The sequence below is a fragment of the Felis catus genome, chromosome A1, assembly GCF_018350175.1.
Source record: "Felis catus isolate Fca126 chromosome A1, F.catus_Fca126_mat1.0, whole genome shotgun sequence".
NCBI lineage: Eukaryota > Metazoa > Chordata > Mammalia > Carnivora > Felidae > Felis > Felis catus.
Genome location: NC_058368.1, coordinates 90,386,722 through 90,408,754, shown reverse-complemented (window position 1 = coordinate 90,408,754; position 22,033 = coordinate 90,386,722). Strand labels below are relative to the sequence as shown.

Sequence of the window (22,033 nt, the reverse complement as noted above, 5' to 3'; positions counted from 1 at the left end):
CCTGATAGTTGTTTGTCATTTTATTTTTGAAAGACCACACCTGTGTGAGCAGGGGGAGGGACAGGAGAGGGGGCAGAGGAGCCAAACTAGGCTTCGCACTGACAGCACAAAGCCCAACGTGGGGCTTGAACTAAAGAGCCAGAGGAGACGCTCAACCATCTGAGCCACCCAGTGCCCTGTAGTGTGTCTTTCTTGACAGGACTGGGGATCACTTATGGGAACTTTATTTTTTTTTTTTTTTTTTTTTTTTTTTTTTTTTTTTTTTCTTTTTTTTAAATTTTTTTCAACGTTTATTTATTTTTGGGACAGAGAGAGACAGAGCATGAACGGGGGAGGGGCAGAGAGAGAGGGAGACACAGAGTCGGAAACAGGCTCCAGGCTCCGAGCCATCAGCCCAGAGCCTGACGCGGGGCTCGAACTCACGGACCGCGAGATCGTGACCTGGCTGAAGTCGGACGCTTAACCGACTGCGCCACCCAGGCGCCCCACTTATGGGAACTTTAAAAAAAAAAAAAAATCTACACCCAGTGTGAAACTTTATCTCAGGATGAGTTCAAGTCACACACTCTTCCAACTGAGCCAGCCAGGCACCCCTATTTATGGGAACCATTTAAAAGCTACTTGGGGAGCCCCCCCTTTCCAGTGGCCAAGAGGTCTAATTTGCTCATAAAACAAATATGTCTGTTAGTAAAATTCTAGTTTCAGTTCACAAGTGGTCCTCAAAGTCCTCCCCAGTTTTAAAGAGGTCACACAGTTGCACAAGTGGGGGCTCTTGTGCCCCTGTGGCTAAGGACCCACCCTTTGCCAGAGGATTGGTGTCCCATGGCTGTTTGGTGGTCTTTACGCAGGGGCTCTGGGAGCCGGATGTGAGTGTGTGTGTGAGCCAGAGAAGCTTGGGTGCATCATGGGGCCTGCTGACGTACCTCTCCCTTGGGGTCTGGGCCCTAAGGGTCCCCTGCTCAGTCAGTGCCACCTCGGCTGGCCTAGGGTCTCTATTCAAAGGAACTGGGGGCTCCATGTCCACACATTGGCTGTTTCCAGGCGGCTGAAGGAATCGTTCCCACTTGGAAGGCATGGTCCTGACATGGTGGGCAGGTTGTGGAGGATCCCCCTGAGGAACAAAAAGCTCCCTGGTGCCCTGGTCCTTGTGACTGCTTTTGTCTTTGACCTTCCCCATCAAGCCAGTGTGGTCCTGCAACGGAAAGGAGAGAAGATGATCAGGTCCGCCATTCAGAACAAGTGCCAGTGGCCCAGCAGGACCCAGGGATGGGAGAGAAGGGTCCCTGTGCCTGCATTGCTGTGTCCTCTGCCTCAGGGTTCTCCCACTTTTCACTCTGTTCTGCCTGCTTGCTAGTTCTTGTGCTGGCAGGCTAGGGACCTGCTTTCATTCTGTGGTTTGGCAAAGCAGGGCAAATAAATGCCCTCACCTCAAATCCTCTGCCAAATTCTATGACCAGGCTTTCCAGAAAAGAGTATTCCCATGGAAACTTAGAATCCGGTGAGAGGGTGCCTGAGAGGAGGGGTCAGCAGGAAAGGCCCATGAGACCATCTAGAAAGGGGGGAAGAGCTGTCCTGTCTGCTCACTGTCAAACAGATGGGAAGGTCTCTCTGGAACCGCGGGGGAAGGTTTGAAGCCGGTGGGGGGTGGGGTGGGGTGGGGAGTGGCTGCACAGAAGACCCCAGGAGGTTAGCACAGCATGGGGCCTGGCCTCTCTTCCCTCAGGAGTCAAGTGTGCACTGGAACCAGGGTTTGACGGCCTATAAAGGCATCTGAGAGTAGGAACAGGCAGGACCCTGGATCACTACCCGAGGGCAGTGTGGAAGAGGCTTGTGGTCGGTTGTAACAGCCGAAGATCACCATCGGCCCTGCCCCTGACTTGCTGGGACCACGTTATTGTGCAGCCTTAGTTCCTCACCTGCAAAACCAAACATGCCTGTGTGGGCATCCCACGTGACAATGTAGTTAAAATGTTTGAGGGACCAGCAGATCAATAACTGTCATTATTCTAGGACTTGGAGATTCAGGGCCACACAGCTAGTCAGTGGCCACGTCAAAGTTTGACCTTTGCCCTACGGTGTGAGGCTGGCCAGGCTGACCTTGGCCTATGTTGCAGGGATGCAGTGACCGAGGCCCAGCAGAGACTTCTGCCTTAGTGCCTGTGGCCCCGGTGACAGAAGAAAGCAAAGTCTGAGTGCAGTGGGGTTGGGAAGATTTAAAACACCAAGAACGAGGGGCGCCTGGGTGGCACAGTCGGTTAAGCGTCCGACTTCAGCCAGGTCACGATCTCGCGGTCCGTGAGTTCGAGCCCCACGTCAGGCTCTGGGCTGATGGCTCGGAGCCTGGAGCCTGTTTCCGATTCTGTGTATCCCTCTCTCTCTGCCCCTCCCCCGTTCATGCTCTGTCTCTCTCTGTCCCAAAAATAAAAAACGTTGAAAAAAATAAAAAAAAATAATAAAAATAAAACACCAAGAACGAGCAGAAGTGTGGGGAGGGTGGTGGGGCTGGGTAGGAGGATTTTAAGCTTACCTCGTACCATGGACATATGGGGGCAACAACTACATGTATCCTAACTAACTCAAAATGATGTGAAGCATGGCAGGACAGACTTTGCACAGCTAGTTGTAACAAGATAATATTGGGAAGGGTAGGAGGGGCAGACATGAGTGCAGTCAAGGACCAAACCCTTGGAGTGACTGGCCACAAATGGGAGGGATCAGACCCCACACGAGGCACCCCTGGCCTCAGGGACCTGCACTGGGAAGACCAGTCCCTATATAACATCTGGCTTTGTAAATCTGGAGCTTAACACTAAGAGAGCTGGAGGGTGATAGGAAACCAAGTCCCTGTCCGTAAAGAGCCAACACGATAAATAACTGTGCCCAACACAGCACAGAAACAGTAGTTTGAAAAGCACCTGGGTATATATGTGAAGATCTTAGTTAACTAATTTTAGGATATATGCTGGAGGGGCAGGGATCTGTAGGAGCTCTCTTCTGGAACAAAAGTGCTAGGGGCGCCTGGGTGGCGCAGTCGGTTAAGCGTCCGACTTCAGCCAGGTCACGATCTCGCGGTCCGTGAGTTCGAGCCCCGCGTCAGGCTCTGGGCTGATGGCTCAGAGCCTGGAGCCTGTTTCCGATTCTGTGTCTCCCTCTCTCTCTGCCCCTCCCCCGTTCATGCTCTGTCTCTCTCCCAAAAATAAATAAAAAACGTTGAAAAAAAAAAAAAAAAGTGCTAGTGGGCACCATTTCACTTGCCCTCCCCCAGCCAGGATAACGGGATGCGTGTGGGAGCCAGTTCTGTCTCCACACACTGTGCTAGCACCGTGTGCTCTGCTCCCAGCCGTCCCTGGTAGTCTTGAATTCTGGCAAACATTTAAAGAGTTAATACCTATTCTCTTCACACTATTCCAAAAAATAGAAGAGGAAAGAAAACTTGTACATTCATTATATGAGCATTGTATCAGCATTACCCTGATACCAAAACCAGACAAAGGCACTGCAAGAAAAGAAAATTATGGACCAAAATCCCTGATGAATACAGATGCAAGAATCAAAAATATCTTAGCAAGCCAATTTCAGCAATATGTTAAAAGGATCATCATTCGCCATGATCAAGTAGGATTTATTCCAGGTACATCAGGGTGATTCAACGTTTGCATATTAGTTAATGTCATACATGGTATCAACAAGAGAAGGGTAACAACCAATTGTTCATCCCAATAAGATGCAGGAAAAGCATCTGACAAGGTACAATATCCATTCATGATAAAAACTCTCAATAAAACGGGTTTAGAGGAAACACTTCAACATAATAAAGGCCATATATGTCAAGCCCACAGTTAATACCATACTAAATGGTGCAAAAGTGAAAGCTTTTCCTCTAAGATCTCAGGAACAAGACAAGGATATCCACGTTCACTACTGTCATTCAGCAGAGTACTGGAAGTCCTACCATAGCAATCAGACAAGAAAAAGAAATAAAAGGCATCCAAACTGGTAAGGAAGAAGTAAAACTCACTATTTGCAGATGACATGATACTCCATATAGAACACTCTAAAGACTCCACCTAGGAACTATCAGAATAAATGAATTCAGTGAAGTTGCAGAAATCTCTTGTGTTTGTATACATTAATAACAAAAGAGAAAGAAATTCTATACACTAATATACACTAATAAGAGAATTCTATACACTAATAACAGAGAAATTAAGAAAACCCCATTTATGACTGTATCAAAAAGAATAAAATACCTCGGAATAAATTTAACCAAAGAGGTAGAAGACCTATATTCTGAAAACTGTACGACACTGATGAAAGCAACTGAAGATGACACAAACAAATGGAAAGATAAACCACGCTCATGGATTAGAAGGATTAATACTGTCCCATACTACCCTATGCAATCTATGAAATTCAATGCAATCCACATGAAAATACCATTTTTCACAGAACTAGAACAAACAATCCTTAAATGTGTATGGAATCCAAAAGACCCTGAGTAGCAAAAGCAAACTTGAGAAAGAAAAACAAAGCTGGAGGTGTAACAATCACAGATTTCAAAATATACTACAAAGGTATAGCAATCAAAACTTATCGGCATAAAAAATGGACACACAGATCAGTGGAACAGAATAGAAAATCCAGAAATAAACCCACGATTATATGGTCAGTTAATCAAGGACAAAGAAGGGAAGAATGTACAGTGGGGGAAAAGACAGCCTCTTCAATGAAAGGTGGTGGGAAAACTAGACCATTTTTTTTTACACTGTACAAAAAAATAAACTCAAAATGGATTAAATATCTTCTAGGCACACCTGGGTGGCTCAGTCGGTTAAGTGTCCAACTCTTAATTTCGGCTCAAGTCACGATCTCACGGTTCATGAGTTTGAGCCCTGCATCGGACTCTGTGCTGACAGCATGGAGCCTACTTGGGATTCTCTCTTTCCCTCTTTGCCCCTGCCCCACTCACATACTCATGCACAAGCTCTCTCTCTCTCTCAAAATAAATAAACTTAAAAAAAAAAAAAACTTTCAAAAGAAAAAGGGGGTTAAAGACCTAAATGTGAGATCTGAAACCATAAAACTCTTAAAAGACAATATATACAATATGCTCTTGAACAATGGCCTTAGCAACATATTTATGGCTATGACTCCTCAGGCAAGGGAAACAAAAGCAAAAATAAAATACTGGGAACACATAAAAACAAAAAGCTTTTGCATAGTGAAGAAAGCCATAAACAAAATGAAAAGGTAATGTGTACTGAATGGAAGAAGATATTTGCAAATAACATATCTGAAAAGGGGTTAATATCCTTAAAATATAAAGAACTTATAATACAACTCAACACCAAAAACCCAAATAATCCAATTAAAAAATGGGCAAAGGGCCCAAATAGACACTTTTCCAAAGAAGACATACAGATGGCCAAGAGACACATGAAAAGATGCTCAACATTGCTAATTATCAGGGAAATGCAAACCAAAACCACAATGAAATATTATCTCACACCTGTCAGAATGGGTATTATCAAAAAGACAAGATGGGGCGCCTGGGTGGCTCCGTCGGTTGGGCGACCGACTTCGGCTCAGGTCATGATCTCACGGTTCGTGAGTTCGAGCCCCGCGTCAGGCTCTGTGCTGACAGCTCGGAGCCTGAAGCCCGCTTCAGATTCTGTGTCTCCCTCTCTCTCTACCCCTCCCCTGCTCACATCCTGTGTCTGTCTCTCAATAATTAATAAACGTTAAAAAAAAAAAAGACAAGAAATAACAAGTACTGGGGAAGACAAGGAGAAAAAGTAACCCTAGTGCACTGTTGGTGGGAATATAAACTGGTGTAACCACAGTGGAAAGCTATATGGAATTTCCTCAAAAAATTAAAAATAGAAATACCATATGATCCAGTAATTTCATTACTGGGTATTTACCCAAAGAAAGCAAAAACACTAATTCAAAAAGATATATGTGCCCTTATGTTTACTGCAACATTATTTATAACAGCCAAGATATGGAAACATCCCAAGTGCCCATTGATGATAGATGAGTAGATAAAGATGTGGTATATATCTATATAATGGAATATTACTCAGCCATAAAAACAAATTCATAAATACAGAGAACTGGTGGTCGCCCAAGCGGAAGGGGATGAGGAGATGGGCAAAATAAATGAAGGGGATGAAAAGATACAAACTTCCAGTGATAAAATAAGTAAGTCATAGAGATGAAAAACAGCATAGGAAATATCATACTGTAATAATGTATGGTGACAATGACTATATTTATCATGGTGAGCACTGATTCATGTATTGAACTGCTAAATCACTCTGTTGTACATCAATATAACTGTATGTCAACTATACTCCAATAATTAAAAAGAACAAGAGCAGAACCTAGGGGAAGACAGTGTCTCAGTGCAAAAGAACACACTTGGGTAACTGAAGGTGAGGATGGGAGCAATTCCTTAGAAATCCAGGGCAGATCCCATGTTGGCTAGTCTGACAAAGACCCTCCACTGCATGTAGAAGGAAGAGAAAATTCCTGACTCAGAAAAGCCCTAGTGGCTAACCTTCGTTGATCAAGCTGTCCTTTTGACTAGGAGCTCACATCACTGAGAGATTGAATACGGCAGGGAAATGGTACAAGCCAGAGAAAGGAGTTGGCTTAAGTCAAAGCAGACAAAACACTTGGGTGTTAAAAAATTCTATGTGTGGTTCAGGCGCCTGGATACCTCAAGGGTAAGCATCCAACTTCAGGTCAGGTCATGATCTCACAGTTTGTGAGTTCAAGCCCCTCATTGGGCTCTGTGCTGACAGCTCAAACCCTGGAGCCTGCTTCGAATTGTGTCTCCCTCTCTCTCAAAATTGAATAAACATTTAAAAAAAAAAATTCTATAGTGTGTTCAGTAGTTACTAGGACCAGAAGAGAAACACTGTCCTCATTCACTGACCTTCTGAGGCTCCAAGGGAATCTCAGAGTCACTCGGGTTCCAGACATCAGGGCTGTGTGGAGGACGGTCTGTGCTCTGGATCCATTTCCTGGTGGAGATAAAGTTCTGTCAAGAATCTAGTCCTATCACCTCACAGGGTCCTGATCCTGACTTGGTGGTCACCAGGTGTGACTTCTAGCACAGGTAATTGTCCTCCCATACAGCTTCCAAGGTGGCTTCTCTGCTTCTCCTCCATTGCCAATAACAGGCTGCCCAACAACATGCAAGGCCGTCCATTTCTGCTCCATAGCTCGTAGTTGCTAGAAAGTTCTTATTTTGAATTGGAATCTACCTTCAAATAAATCACTCGCCCTATGGGAGCCACCGTGGATCTAGATAAGGCAGTGTCTCAGAAGAATTGCAGAAACACAGAGTATGCCTACAGGAGAAGACACCTGTAAGAGGTCAGGTCTTTCCTGCTGTAGGTTATAAGCTCCCAGGCCTGTAAGCCACTCTGGCCACACTTCACTTTGTCAATTCTTCTGGGGATCAGTGCAGTCACAATTAAGTGAGCACCATAAAAGGTGCTCATACTGGCACCCCGCACCTCTCACCTCTGTGCGGCAGCATCTGGCACCTGGTGAGGCCAAGGAGGGCCTGGTGAAGCTAGCTGCTGGCCATCGCCACTCAGACTTCCCCCATGCTGCTGGCTGCTAGAGGTTGCCCATCGCTCCCCGCCATCTGTGAGTCACTGTGGGTATGGGGCGATGGCTGGATTAGTGACTAGCTTGGCACCTTTTTCTAGGCAGGCCTGTGTTGAAGGGAGGGTCCGTCTTCTCTGTCCTGGACAAGGGCTGTGTCTTGAAACACACTCCTCCTCCTTCCATCCCCTGTTCTTCTGAGTCTCCTTCCAGATACTTCAGCCAGCGGTTCTCTGAGGACTGAGGTTTTTCGTACAGGATTGGGAAGTAAGTTTATTCTCAGGACCCACATCTCCCTTGTCACCAGGAAAGGTATTTCGCTGGAAGGTAATGGGGAGATGGGTGTCCTGAGGCACCACTGGGGACTGTGCACACTGGCACAGGCCAGGGGAAAGATACAGGGCACAGCTCATCAAGGAAATTTACAAATGTCCATGCTCCCTGACCTAGGGGTTCCAAATGAAGACAAAGGCACAAAGATGCTCATCAAAGTGATATGAACCACAGCAAATATGTATCATAGCAAAAATCTGGAAATAATCTACATGCCCGGTCATCATGGAACAAACACTGGTTACATCCACTATATTCCGTAAATACTGGACATCACTGAAAACTCTACTGCGACACAAGAACAACATAAGTGAAGACTCCAGGGTGCAAACTAGCATTTCTTGTAATAACAATGATGTAAAATTAAGTCCCTAAGTGGACAGAATTGGAAGTATAGAACCAAGTATGTGAGAGCTTCTGGGTTAAGGTGATGTACTTAGGAGCAGGGCTCTTGTTTATAATAAAAACAGGAAAAGCGAGCGACATTGCCAAGCAACTGACATTGCCAATGTGATTCTGTGAGTGGAGGCAGGCTCTGTCCTCAGGTGGGCAGGGGGCCCCTGGCAGCTGTTCCCACTAACCCTGTCCCCAGCAGGACACAGCACTGAGTACCCACAGCACCTTGGATGTACCAATGGCATCACTTCCTCATTCACTCAAGCTCTTACACACACTGCCCAGCCAACACTGTCTGAGCACCTACTTTCCTAGGCACTGGGACAGAAAGCTGGATGTGAGCCCTGCTGGGAGGCCCAGTCTGGAGAAAGGAAATGTGAAAGCCAGGTACTGTACAATAGCACCTTTTCCCTGTCAGAGGTGTGCCCAGAGCACTGCGGGACAAGGGGAGAAACACGGGGAGGTAAAGTTCAAGCTAATTTCAGAGTTCTCCCAGCCAAAGACAAGGCCCCGTTCAGAGTACCGTAATTACTGGTACACACATTACTGGTACAAAAGGGATAGGTTTACTCTTTGTTGTGTTTCCAGTAGCTTTAAGCCAAGTGCCCGTTGTTGATAGCACTGTTGAACAAAAGATCAACAGATGAATAAATGGAACCCCCTCTGTGACACAGAGACAGAGCTGCTGGCTTACCTGTGAACTCACATGCTCAGCCTGCTGAGGCTCTGCATTGTCCTCTTCGTCAATATTTACAGGTTCTTCCAGAGACCTTAGTGAAAGATTGTACATGTGTCCTTAGTAAAATGACCAGGAAGACGAAGGGCAAGGAGAGGAGAACAGCAGGACACAAATACTTGACAACAGCCATCAAAGGCTATTCTAGGGGATCTTAGGATCTTATTTCTGTTGTTCTGATCTAGTCCAGGAGGCCTGGGCAGAGGCACCAACAACAGGAAAGGTGACACAGGGCAGACTCTAAAGCTGGAGAGACCAGAGTTTGCATCCTGGCTTTGCCAATGACTGGCAGTCATTGTCAGTGTGACTTTGGGTTCATCATTTTACCCCGCTTCCCTCATCCACAAAAGACAATACTGCATGGGTGACTGTGAAGACAAACGTGACAAAGTGTGTGCACATGCCTGGCTGAGGGCCTGGAACACGGAGAGTAATGTCAGCTGAACTCCTGTAGCACAGAGTCCCTCCCATCAGCAATGGAGAGGTCTCTACTGCATAGGGTTATATAAGTCTTTCTAGTCATACCTCAACCCTTACAAGACAGGAGAGGCACTGTGTGTGTCACAGGGAGGGAACAGCACAGGGAAGAGGATCAGGGCTCTTCCACCACATAAAGAAGAGTGGGGAGCCAGAGCCTCTGTGGTCTCTAATGGGACTGAGTGGTGGGTAAATACTTACCATGCAAGGGCTGGAGGTTAGCACAAGGCCAGCCCCACCCACATCACACAGGGTGGTTACATCACACAATCAGGAGGGCACTCTCCCTGGTGAGCTATGCGAACTGCCAACTCTGCCAAATGTGGGCGTCTGTACTTGATTCTCTTCATCTGTACGCAGAAGCCAATAATCCTCACAGGGTGATTATGATGAGGAAATTAGATTATGCATGTGAAACACCTATCCTGCCACATGGCTGATAATCCAGTGTTCACCAGAGCAGTGGCCTAGAGCCACCTAGAGCCACTGGGTAGAAGTCTGCTCACCTTTCTGATTCAGGAACTCAAATCCATCAATAAAGGACATCTCTCAACAGTCTGAGGATACCAGTCTGTGTTCTTGTTTGTGACGTTACCACTGACAAGTCGGGTGTCTGATGTTCCTTTGTAGGAGATCTCTCTTCTCTCCACCTACTCTTCAGCTCTCCCCTTTGTCTTCCATGTTCCCTAATTTCATTATGTTGTTGTCATCATCTAAGGGTCATTTAATTTTTTTTAACCTTAAAAATTAACTTGAGGTATAACATACACTAAAACTCAAGTGTACAGATGAGCTTTGATAAATTAGATCTTTCAAACTATCACCCCAATCAAGATACAGCAAAAACATTTTTCATTGAGATATAATGGACAAGATATGGAAAATTCTCATCACCCCCAAAAGTTCTCATACCTGTCTTGGCAGGCAATTCTCTCCCCTAGAAAACCACACTGATCCATTCAGCAGGTAGTCTTTTGTGTCGGCTTCTCTCACTTAGCAATGTTTTTGAGATTTGCCCATGTTGTTTCTGTTGTAGTATGCCACTGCATGAACATACCTCAATGTGTTTATCCATTAACCTTCTGTATGTCCACATACAGATATTGCACTCAGTCACTGCAGCATCATAGTAGACCTTGAAATTAGGCAGTAGAAATCCTCCAGCTTTGTTCTTATCAGAATTGTTTTGGTAATTCTAGGTACTTGGATTTCTATATAAATTTTAGAATTAGTTTGCCAATTTTTACCAAACAAACAAACAAACAAACAAACAAACAAAAAACACCACTGTAATTTTGATTTGGATTAGGTGGTCTCTACCAACCAATTTAGGATAAACTGAAATCTTCATGATATTGAATTTTCCAATCCATGAACATGACCTCTTCATTAACTTAGACCTTTTAATTTCCTTAGCAATGTTTTATGGTTTATACTGAACAGATCTGACACATTTTTGTTATATTTATCCCTAAGTATCTAATTTTTGATGCTGTTCTAAATGGTATTTGATTTAAAAAATCATTTTCCAATTGTTCATAGCATTTATATAGAAATAATTTAATTTTGTACGTTGACTTTGTATCCTTGTGATCTTGCTAAAATATTAGCTCTAGTAGCATTTGTGTAGTTTCATCAGGATTTCCTACATACATAATCATGGTGTTTGCAAATAAAATAATGACTTGTTCCAGTTTGAGATTTATTGTTTCCTAAATCTAAGAATATAAGCCTTTGATTCTAGAAAATGCTCTAGTCTTTTCTCTTCAAATATTGCCTTTACCCTGCTTTCTTAACTCCCTCTTGCCGAACTCTTCCCTTAGTTTCCATGTTTCTCAACTCACATTTTCCACCTTTTTATCTTTCTGTGTTGCACTGTGAATACTTTCTTCAGATTTATCTTCCATTTCACTGATTCTCTCTTCAGCTACATTTAATGCTCAATCTGTCCACTGAATTTTTAATTTCAATGATTATACTTTTAATTTCTACAAACTCTTTCTGGTTCTTTTTCAAATGTACTTGGTCATTTTCTAAAGTCATTTGCCTTTTTTTTTTGTAATCTCCAACGTGGGGCTCCAATTCATGACCCCGAGGTCAAGAGTCACATGCTCTACCACCAACTGAACCAGCCAGGTGCCTTGAAGTCCCTTGCTTCTTACATTATCAACCTTCTCTTTTATTTCATTAACTATATTAAACATTCAGATCTAGGCTGAAGATGTATGCTCCAGAGGAGCTATATTTACCTCTGCTTCCTTGGACAATTCAAAAATAAATTCTCCGCTTGAGGCTTTTCACACAGTGCATGTAGAAGACTGAAAAGCCATGTGATAGATTTCTTGTGTTTATTATACCCTGGAGAGAGATTTCCTCTCTTTGGCCAGCACCAAGGTCAACACAGGCAGGCTGCAAAGAGGGTGCATTTCTAGTTCAATTAATTCATGGAGGGTGTAGTCTTTTGGGGACTCAGCTTTTTTAAAAAAAATATTTATTTATTTATTTTGAGAGAGAGAATGTACAAGCGGGGGAGGGGCAGAGAAAGTGAAGGAGAGAGAGAATCCCTAACAGGTTCCACACTGTCAGCATAGAATTTGATGTGGGGCTCAATCCCATGAACCAGGAGATCATAACCTGAGCCCAAATCAAGAGTCGGACGCTTAACTGACTGAGCCACCCAGGCGCCCTGGGGACTCGGCTTTATGTCGTGGTCTCCTACTGACCTTCCCATGCTGAACAGGCCTTGTCTTTGTCTCTTGCACCCCTCCCAATCACCTAAATGAAAGTTCCAGAACACTAGGCTTCAATTGCCTCAACAGCCCAGGTACTTACTCTCTGAATTTTGGCTTTTGCTTCATTTTTGACTTCTGGTATTTCATTTACTTCCATCATCTCATCAGTGTACTTAAAATATCATAGCTGACAAATTTTAGTTATTTTCAGTTGGAAGAGTGTTAGGATAACTAATCACCATATAGAAAAAGCTTTCTCCATATAAAACTTCCACTAATCACTCAAGATGAACACAGGACAAGATAACTGTCCCCTTTTCAAACAACTGTACCTGAGTGACATCTCTGAAATCTGTCCCTGCAGCAGATTTAATTTTTGGACATGGCGTCTACAGTCAGCACCGGAACCCTCGCCGTAAGTCTGAAAAACAAAAAAATATTAAGTTTAAAAAGTGCTGATAGGATGCGGAGAAACAGATCCATTAGTGATGTACCTCAGGGAGAAGAAAGCTGTACTTTATAAGGCCCAAATGTACCATGCAGAAATTCTAATGACTGACCACTTTTTCTGGAATAATTGATTTGCAAACTAACAGTCTCAGGAACTAACAGTTCTGGTCTGACTGTCCTTCTAGCACTTGGAACTCCACACATCAAAGACTAACTCAGCCCCAGGCCCCACACAAAATGGTTAATAAACATGAATAAGAAATTGAAGATATGTAATGCAAACTACCAGTAAACATAAAATATGCTACTTCACTGATAATCTAAGGACCATAAAATAAGATGAAATACTTTTTTTTCACTTAGCAGTCACTCATTTGTTTAACAATATTTACTGAACACCTATTATGTGCCAGTCTCCTGGAGTAGTTAAGGACAATACAGTACAGAAGTGGACAAAAATCAGTCATCATGGAGCATACATTCTAGTGTAAGGAGACTGCATAAGTCAACTATGTGGCCATCAGATGACGAGAAGTACCACCAAGGAAAATAAGGTGATGAAAGGGGATGGGGCAGTGTGGGGGAAAGAGTAGACTATTTTATACAGGGCATTCAGGGAATAGATAACTAAGGTGACATTTGGGCACAAAATAGAAAGATATGAGGCATAAGCCACATAGATAGCTGGGGGAAAGCATTCAGCAGAAGCAATGAAATACACTTGAGGGCAAAGACCCTAAGCCTGTGAAGGAACAGTAAGGAGGGCACATGGCTAGAGCTGAGTGGTCCGGGGGAAAATGGTAGGAGATGAGGTCTGAGTGTATTATTCCCTACTACAGGCAAAGTCAGCCTCATGGGAACGAGACCTGTTCTGCGGCTGGCATCTTGAAAACATTAAAAAAATTTTTTTATTTGAAAATGTTAATAACCTTATCTTTGGAAGGCAGCTATACTCACCACTATACCACCAATGCTCAATAGCCTTATTTTTGAATACGTGTGATAAGATAATGGAGCACGTACATAAGCAGAGGAGATATACACACTACACAAGTCCATTGTTCCTTGCCACACCATTTGCATACAACATGCTCAATGACCCAGGAGCACAGAATTAAAGTGGACTCACAATACGTGGGAGTGTTCACTGAGACTCCGAGTGTAGACGCTATGTGTTTGCTGTCTATGCCTGAGTATGTGGGGAGCACCCACTGCCTGAGAGGGCAGGCTTTCCACTGGAACAAGAACTTGCTTCAGATTCAGAAGGAAGGCAAGGATGTTTTAAAAATACATGAATAATCAAAGAACCCTATCATATCTTTTTATTCCTGTTACTTGCCTGGAACAGCTGATCACTTATGCTGAAAATCATGACATGGAAGGAAAGGGCAAGGCAGGGAGACCCTTGTTCCTTTCCCTCTCAGTCCTTCCTTATGCTAATCAGTGAGCTGATGGGGGAGAGTGTGGAGAGAATGTATCAATGAGTATAAAGAGCAGAGTTAGTTTTGTGCAGCATGTCCACTGTTCTGGTAAGAATGAAATACATAGGCATGAATGAGCTCCAAAATACAAATTGGGCAATTCTGAGGATTCTGCATATATATAGTAAATGTTCTTATATTATTCCACATATAGACTAAACACTTATTATTTTTTTTAAGTAGGCTTCATGACCAGCATGGAGCCCACTGTGGGGCCTGAACTCATGAGACCCTGAGATCAAGATGTGAGCTGAGATCAAGGGTCAGATGCTTAAACCAACTGAGCCATCCAGGTACCCCTAGACTAAACGCTCTTTGCATTTTAAACTGGTGCTGCATAAAAATAAAAAAAAAATAATAATAAAATAATTTTAAAATGTTAGTTTTTCTTTACTTAGGAAGACATTCAACAGTAAATAAAAGACATTATAAAAAATCAAGAGAGACCAGGATGGAAAGGAAAAGCTTAATATTTTAGTATTTTTAACAGCTTTTTTTTTGCTTTTGAACAAGGGGCCCCACAATTTCGTTTTGTACCAGGCACACTTGGCCCTGCCTGTAGGACCATGGGTTTTGCTCTAACTTGGAAGGCTGGGGTGAGTGACCTCGCCTAGCACATGTTTTAGCAGGACCTTCAGGTATGGTGCTGAGGGCAGACTGTAGGGCAGACACAGGTGGGCTAGCAGGAGGTTGCTGCAAACACTGATGTGGCTCAGACCACTGTAGTAACAAATGGTCATTCTGGGTACATCCTGAAAGTAGAGCTGACAAAATCTATTGATGGACTGGATGAAGAGTGTTTAAGAAAAAAAAAAAAAAAAAAAAAAGGAGTCAGAGAGGACTTCCATGTTTTTAGCCCAAACAACTAACAAGGGACTTAGCCCGTAAGAGACAGGGTGGACGGTGGGAGAGCAGGTGGGTGGGGTAAGGTGAGGCCTTCTGTTTGGAAAGGTGGGTTTGGGACACCCATTAGAGAGCTGAATGGATGGTGCAGGGGCAGGCCTGGGGCTTGAGATAGACATTCCAGAACTGTCAGGTGATCTCATCTCAGACCACCGAAGGAGTGCCACTAGAGAAGAGGCCAACAAACTGAGCACCACAGCATTCTCACATTTAGAAGTTGGGGAGATTAGAAAAAAACTAGCAAAGAGGACAGAAACACAGCCAGAAAGACAGCAGGAAAGCCAGGAGTGGGATGACTGGAAGTCCAGGTGAAGACAATGTTTCAGTGACAAACTGTGACAGACACTACCAATAGGTCAAGTCACCGGAGGAGTGAGAACTCACAACTGTTTTTAGCAAATGGAGATCCCTGATAACTTTGACATGAGCAATTTTACTGGACTGTGGGGAATAAAAGCCCAGCTGGGGCAAGTTCAAGCAAGAATGGGAGAGGAACTGCAGAATGGAATGGCAAAGCTTTAAAAGATGTTAAGTGGCAGGGAGGACGCTCGCCAGCATGGCAGGGACCACTGGCTGAATACTGAAATTCATTCTCCTCCTATCTGGCCACAGACTGGGCTACACTTTCTAGTCTTCCTTGCAGTCAGGTGTGGCCTTGAGACTAGGTTCTTTCTAGTGGGATGTGAGCCACTTCCGGGCCTGGCCCCTCAAAGCCTCCTGTGTAGCTCCTTCGTGCTCTTGCCCTTCAGTGGCTCCAGGCAGCAGGAGACAGGCCTCTGGGAGTGACAGAACCTCAAGATAGAAGGAGCCTGGGTCCCTGCATGACCTCACCAAGGACAACTGCCCTGCTGATCTCAATTCCTCTCAGGACTGTTACAAGAACAAGAGAAATAACTTCTTCTTTTTTTAAAGTTTATTTATTTTCAGTAATCTCTACATACAACATGGGGCTCGAATTCATGACACTGAGTTCAAGAGTTACACACTCTTTTGACTAAGCCAGCCAGGCACCTCATTGAGAGAAACAACTTCTACTGTGTTAGGCCACCACAATTTTGTTGTCCTGTCACAGTGGCCTAGTCTACCATAAGCCATATACCACTGCACATGCATTGAGGTGCTGGGAAGAAGGTAGAGCCTCCTCAAGGAGAACTTAGAAGTATGTGCTGACATCAAAAACAAGCAGCAGTCACTAGCTCATGAGCCAGCCCCTTGCCTTCTGAGACTCAATCTTGGAGTGCACCTCAGCAGCTGTACTGCTGACCAATGACCTGATCAGCCCGACTTCTACCATCCCAGCTGGCTGGACCAAAAGTGGACATCTGGGTCAAATGGGCCAATCATATCACTTCTGCCAGTTTATTAATTAGGACTCAGCTATTCTAGTTGGCTTGAAGTGAGAGTCCATGGTCTGTGGGTGGAGTGTGTTACTGTGAACTATCTGGGGAGATAGTAAGGGAAGGAGAGGAGGCAGGGAGAGGGGAAGGAGGATGTGGGGACAATCAGGTATGGGGAGGAGGGGAGGAAAAGATGCCTGCATTGCTGGCAGCTTTTCAATTCTTGGGGCTGGTTCTTCAAGGGGTCAGGGGTGAAACCCCTCCCCTGAATTCCCCATGATACCCCATTATTTTGCCAGGACATTTTTTTTCTATTTTGTTGAGGCCATTCTGAAATATTCTATTATTTGTAACTAAAAGAGCCTTGGTCAAAAGATATCCTTTGAAACTGCAATTTAAACTTCTAGGAATTTGTCCTAAGGAAGTAATTAGTCTAGTGAAGGAGGAGGTTCTTTGTAAGAAGCTTCACTGAAGCATCGTTCTTACCAATGAAGATGAAGATCAACCTAAATGCCAAACAACATGGGATTGGTCACTTACCAACTCAACAAGTATTTATCGAGCGACCACTTACTCTGTGCCAGGTACTGTGCTATGTGCAGAGGGTGTATCAGTATAAAACAGGCAAAGCTTCTGCTCTCAGGGAACTTCCAGGAGATAAACAATACTCACATAAACACACTCGAATATGGTATCTGATCAGGATAGTGAGAAGAGCTAGGCAAAGTTCCAACAATGAGCACAAAGGCCTTAAGAGTGCAGCACGTCTGGATTGTTTCAAGGTCATAAAGGCCTTATGGCTGAAGGAGAACAAGGAGCTGAGGGTGGAGAGGTGGCATCAAGGGCCAGAGAAGGTATACAGGGGCTCAAAGAGGCAAAAGGTGCAGGACACTGTGTGGTATCAAAGAGATGAGATGGAGGGGTACCTGGGTGGTTCAGTTGGTTAAGCATCCGATTCTTGATTTCTGCTCAGGTCATGATCTCACAGTTGAGACTGAGCCCTGTGTCGGGCTCTACATTGACTGTATGAAGCCTTCTTGGGATTCTCTCTCTGCCCCTCCCTTGTTTGTGCTCATGCTCTTGCTCTCTCTCATGTGTGCTTCCTCCCTCAAACATACACATTAAAAAAAGCAAAAAAGGATGAGGTGGAGAAATAGGTATCCACTTGAAGAGAACGGCAATGGCCTAAATAAGCTTTTACTCCGAGCTTTCATTCTCTCTGTCTCGGTCTCCTGATGGCCTCCCCTTCCTGAGCCCACCCATGCCCACACCCTGCATGCACCAACATGCACCCGACCGGTTGTGGGTCTGACTGCCTGGTCATCTTCTTACAGGCTCCTGCATTTTCCCTGCATTGTGCTCAATCTAGTTTCAAATGGCCAGTGTGTGTGCATCGGTTTCTCTTCCTCTTCCACATGAGCAGATCTGTGAGGGCAAGAAGGACAAAGTTTTTTGCCTTCCCTTGTTTCTCCTGTGCCTGCAGGCAGAAAGTACTCAATAAATACTCGCTGACCAAATAAACAAATGAAGGTAACTTTCCATGCACTGCTCCATCCATTTCACTTCCTGAAGGAACAGGAATTTAGGGAGCAGAGGCTCTGCATCTAGTGAACTTGGTCCCAATACTGGGATGCTGGGACCCCATGAGAAACACGCTACTGCAGGGCTGGGCCCACCGGCTTTCTGGCCTGGGTATTAGATACCATTTCTCAGGACTCACCCGCAAAAATGACTGCTTCTCTCCACAAGCTTTGCACGTCCACTTGAGACTCTTCTTTTCCTACAATGAATTTCAGAAATTTGGCTTAGATAATTATTTAAAACAGGTGGAACTGAATCAAAAATAATGATATAAAAAGGCCAGTGGAAAAGAGTAAAAGTGTAAAAACAAACCAACAACATATATGTATAAAAAGCTAGTACATTGTAAAGGTGGCATTTTAGGAGTGAGGAAAAAACAGACTATTTAATAAGTGGTGCTGGGAAAACTGGCTATCCATATCAAACAGCCTAGTTAGATCTCTATTACCTGTGGTTCTCAAAAATAATTCCACAACATTTAATTCCAATTCTTGATAAATCTAACTAGATGGGGTCTCTCTTAACAGGATAAAATACCTTACATTCAACTCTAAAACTGTAGAATCACTACCAGGTCTCCCATGAAAGTCAAGAACAAGTCAAGAATCCCCATTACTATTTACCATTGTTATTTTCTACAAATGGAATTGGAAAAGAAAAATAAGAGGTACGAAAACTGGAAATGAGGAAAACATTATCATTATTTATAGATTTGATTGTTTTTTTTTACCTGAAAACTCAAAACCAAATGAAAAACCACTAAAAACAATCTAAGATGGTGGGGATGAATACAAAGTTAATATAGCTTCAAAAGTTAATAGAGTCTTTATATAAGCAATTATCTAGTTAGAAAAGGTAACGGAACAGTCCATTTATAACAACAACAAAGAAAATATTATCAAAAGGCACCAAAGTTGTTTGAAAAAATGGAACGGAGTAGTGTGCTTAACATAAAAAACATGCCTGGGGGTGCCTGGGTGGCTCAGTCGATTAAGCCTTCAACTTCCACTCAGGTCATGATCTCACGGTCTGTGAGTTTTGAGCCCCATGTCCGGCTCTGTGCTGACAGCTGAGCCTGGAGCCTGCTTCATACTCTGTGTCTCCTTCTCTCTCTGACCCTCCCCTGTTCATGCTTTGTCTCTGTCTCAAAAATAAATAAACATTAAAAAAAATAAAAAAAAATACCTGGGTTGATTTATAAAAATTAATAGATGTATGATCCTAACACAAAAACCATTGGGTTTTTTTGAAGTACCCAAAAGGATTCTAAGGAGGACAAGCCACATGTACAAATTTATGTGGGCATGTCCTACAATTCATTTAATTCTCCAGTATTGAACCTCAAACACCATAAGAATGTTTTCTATGGGTACATCTGCACGTAAGAAATGCACTTAAAAAAAAAAAAAAGGTCTGGAAGGACACATGGTAACTGGCTAGCTCTGGGGGATCTGGAGAGACAGTATGGTTTAACAGGATCTCTGCAGATAGCTCTGCATCTGCCATTTATTAGACCACTTGGTTTCTCTGGATTGCTGTATTCTCATCTCTGTAAAATAATAATGGTAAAATACCTAATCCGGAGGTTGTCTGAAATTAAAGGGGATGTGTGAAATTGTCATACCTGCAATTAAACTGTTAACTCTTTCCCCCCTTTAGTTTCAAATCACTTTTCATCGTTGAAAACAACCATGAAAGTGTGTACTACATTATATATGTGTAATAATTTAAAAAATGGAAATTTCTATTTAATATCAATTCCTAAAACACTGTCCAAAAAAATGAAGTAAGTAAAAACAATTCCTGAGTCCCCAAACAGCCCTTACAGTCCCAGCGAGCTTACAACTACATACTCAGGCATCGGACTTTTAAACATACATTTTGAAGAAGTTTGAGGTTATCCTTTTTCAGGGCACAGATTAGCAGACAACCAGGGGTAAGAGAGGACTATCAGAAGTAGATACGCCTGCTTGACAGCAGTGTTAGGTGACATCAAGCAGGAAGATCGAATGCTATCCAGGAAAAAAGAGGTTAAATGACATCCCCTAAATTGCATCTTGAAAGTTTGGGAAGCAGTACGTTTTAGAAGTATCGATTATCCTGTTTAAAATATTCATGCGCGAGTTGTTTACACTATGGGAAAGGCGGCGAGTCCCTTAACATGAGGATGGAGACACTGCCACAGCCAAGCAGTGGCAGCAGGGGACGCCCGTTCGTGTCTCAGTTTTAAAACCTGTCATCTCCCATGTATTCAAATTAAGAAAGAAGCCACTTTGGGAGCTAGGCTCTACATAAAAGAGGCTATCCTCAACCTCTCTTTCCCAACTATCTGTAAGTTACGAGGCCGCCTCGGCAGAAACCACTGCCCCTGGTTCCTACGAATCCTTTACAACAGCCATGACAAAAACTAAAAAAACAAAGCCCACAACCACGTTATGAAGAGATATCAAAACCCAGTCCTCAAGGCCAGTCATCATCACGTGTCCGGGCCTCAGGGAGACCCAAGCAACTGCAGGAGACGGCGCCCGCGCCTGAGGGCAAGGTACGGGAAGGAGGCCGGGCACCCCGCGGTCCCGCCAAGTCCCGCACGCCGTCCCCACGCCCAACAGAGGGGGAGGCCGGTGCCCACCCCACCTGGTGCGACTGGAAGAGGCGGCAGCTATAGCACCGCAGCACCCGAAACCGCTGAGGCGCCGCCATTGCGGTTACCCTCGCCGCTGCGCATGCGCCCCGTTCTCCTGCCCGCCCGAACTACGTCCCCCGCACGCGTTCAGGGTCCACTAGACGCCTCCCCCAACCGCTTCGTCTCGCCTCACGTGCGCATGCGCTTTGCGCTTCGGTCGGCCCCAGCTCCGCCCTCACCAGGCTTTCGGGCCTCTCTAGCCTGCTGGGCTCGCTGGGAAGATTGAAGTTGCAAGGGCAAGTCTTCCAGCCGCTGCTCGGGGTCTGGCCATTGCCCTCACCATTCCCTCTGCTGCTTCTAGTCGCAGACTGGGAATGGGAGTTCCGCCCCGGCCCAACCCCTGGGACTCGTGGTTGGGGTTTGCGGGTCTTCTGGGCAGAGGCAGCCAGGTAACCTTTGAGCCTGAGCCCCGAGGACCGCGAAAACACGCAGCTCACCAGCCCCACGCTTACGGGAGAGGGAGAGAGGAGAGGCAGCTGTAAACGACACCAGACCCTCCTGCAGCTCCCAAGAAAGCCCCGCTGTGATCCGCTTTGGAAGGTGGAGGAGAAGGGCCGAGTGACCCACCCCTTCTGTCCCAACCGCGCTGGGACCCTAACGCCAGCCCGTCAAGACGTTCCACATGTCGATAACATCTTACTAAAATTATAACACCCAATCTTGACAAGGATGTAGTGAGAAAAACAGGATTCTGGTAGAAGAGTAAAATAAAAAAAACTTATGGAAAACGATCTGGCAGTTACCTCTACACTAAGAAAATAACTGACTCACCCAGATTTATTATTTATGCATTAGTGTTCACTCTCGTATAACAGAAAAAAGTGGAAATGTGCTAAAGAATGGTTGCTTACGGTAACTCAGCAAGGACCATCATGCAGGTCCATTACAGAAAATCTGAGTTTGACATGAAATGCTGGCCAGTGTGTATCGATGGGAAGCAAAGAAGTTACAAGAGTACATAACTTCAGTTAGGTAAAACCAGGTATTATTTATTTCCAGGGGTGGGGGCTTAAGGTTATATATGATTTAAAATTGTTTAAGAAATTGTTTAAATTATCCAACTTTTGCACAATAGCATATGTTAGAAAAAAACCAAATTTGCTTACAAATACTATGTTTGAGAGGCTGAATTTACAAAAGGACTGTGACCAGACCACATATTAACACCTCTATAGCAAACCCCCCCCCCCCCACCTCTAAAACAAATCTACAACCTCTAGAGCAGACAGGACTTGGTCAATGACTGCCAATTCCCCTATATTTTGCATTTTGCCTTTCATCTCTGGACCAACCTGAGGACA

The 22,033-nt window shown here is 44.3% G+C and overlaps 1 protein-coding gene across 3 annotated transcripts; it reads right to left on the bottom strand.

Moving 5' to 3' along the window:
* Nucleotides 1-498: 498 nt before the first annotated feature.
* On the bottom strand, nucleotides 499-20,839 carry MRNIP (MRN complex interacting protein). Of its 3 annotated transcripts, none has more exons than XM_011281529.3 (8): nucleotides 20,684-20,766; nucleotides 18,189-18,248; nucleotides 17,766-17,893; nucleotides 12,630-12,718; nucleotides 9,047-9,122; nucleotides 7,718-7,863; nucleotides 6,944-7,031; nucleotides 503-1,192 (listed from the first exon to the last, which is right to left on the bottom strand). In XM_011281529.3, exons 3-8 carry the CDS (start codon nucleotides 17,790-17,792, stop codon nucleotides 707-709), a joined length of 912 nt encoding a protein of 303 aa, XP_011279831.1. In that variant the 5' UTR covers nucleotides 17,793-17,893; nucleotides 18,189-18,248; nucleotides 20,684-20,766; the 3' UTR covers nucleotides 503-706. The 3 variants fall into 3 exon arrangements, with proteins under 3 accessions (XP_006927568.1, XP_011279831.1, XP_011279832.1); XM_011281530.3 differs by having other exon boundaries at nucleotides 17,801-17,893; XM_006927506.3 differs by lacking the exon at nucleotides 17,766-17,893 and having other exon boundaries at nucleotides 499-1,192; nucleotides 20,684-20,839.
* Nucleotides 20,840-22,033: the final 1,194 nt, after the last annotated feature.

What these genes read in the sequence shown, in the direction of transcription:
- MRNIP (XM_006927506.3), bottom strand. Translation starts at nt 20,749, where the DNA reads ATGGCGGCGCCTCAGCGGTTTCGGGTGCTGCGGTGCTATAGCTGCCGC. An exon ending in AGAAGCAGTCATTTTTGCGG is followed by an intron (nt 12,719 to 18,188) that starts GTGAGTCCTGAG and finishes TTTGTTTTTCAG; the next exon opens with ACTTACGGCGAGGGTTCCGG. An exon ending in TTCCCTTGGAGCCTCAGAAG is followed by an intron (nt 1,193 to 6,943) that starts GTCAGTGAATGA and finishes TTTCCGTTGCAG; the next exon opens with GACCACACTGGCTTGATGGG.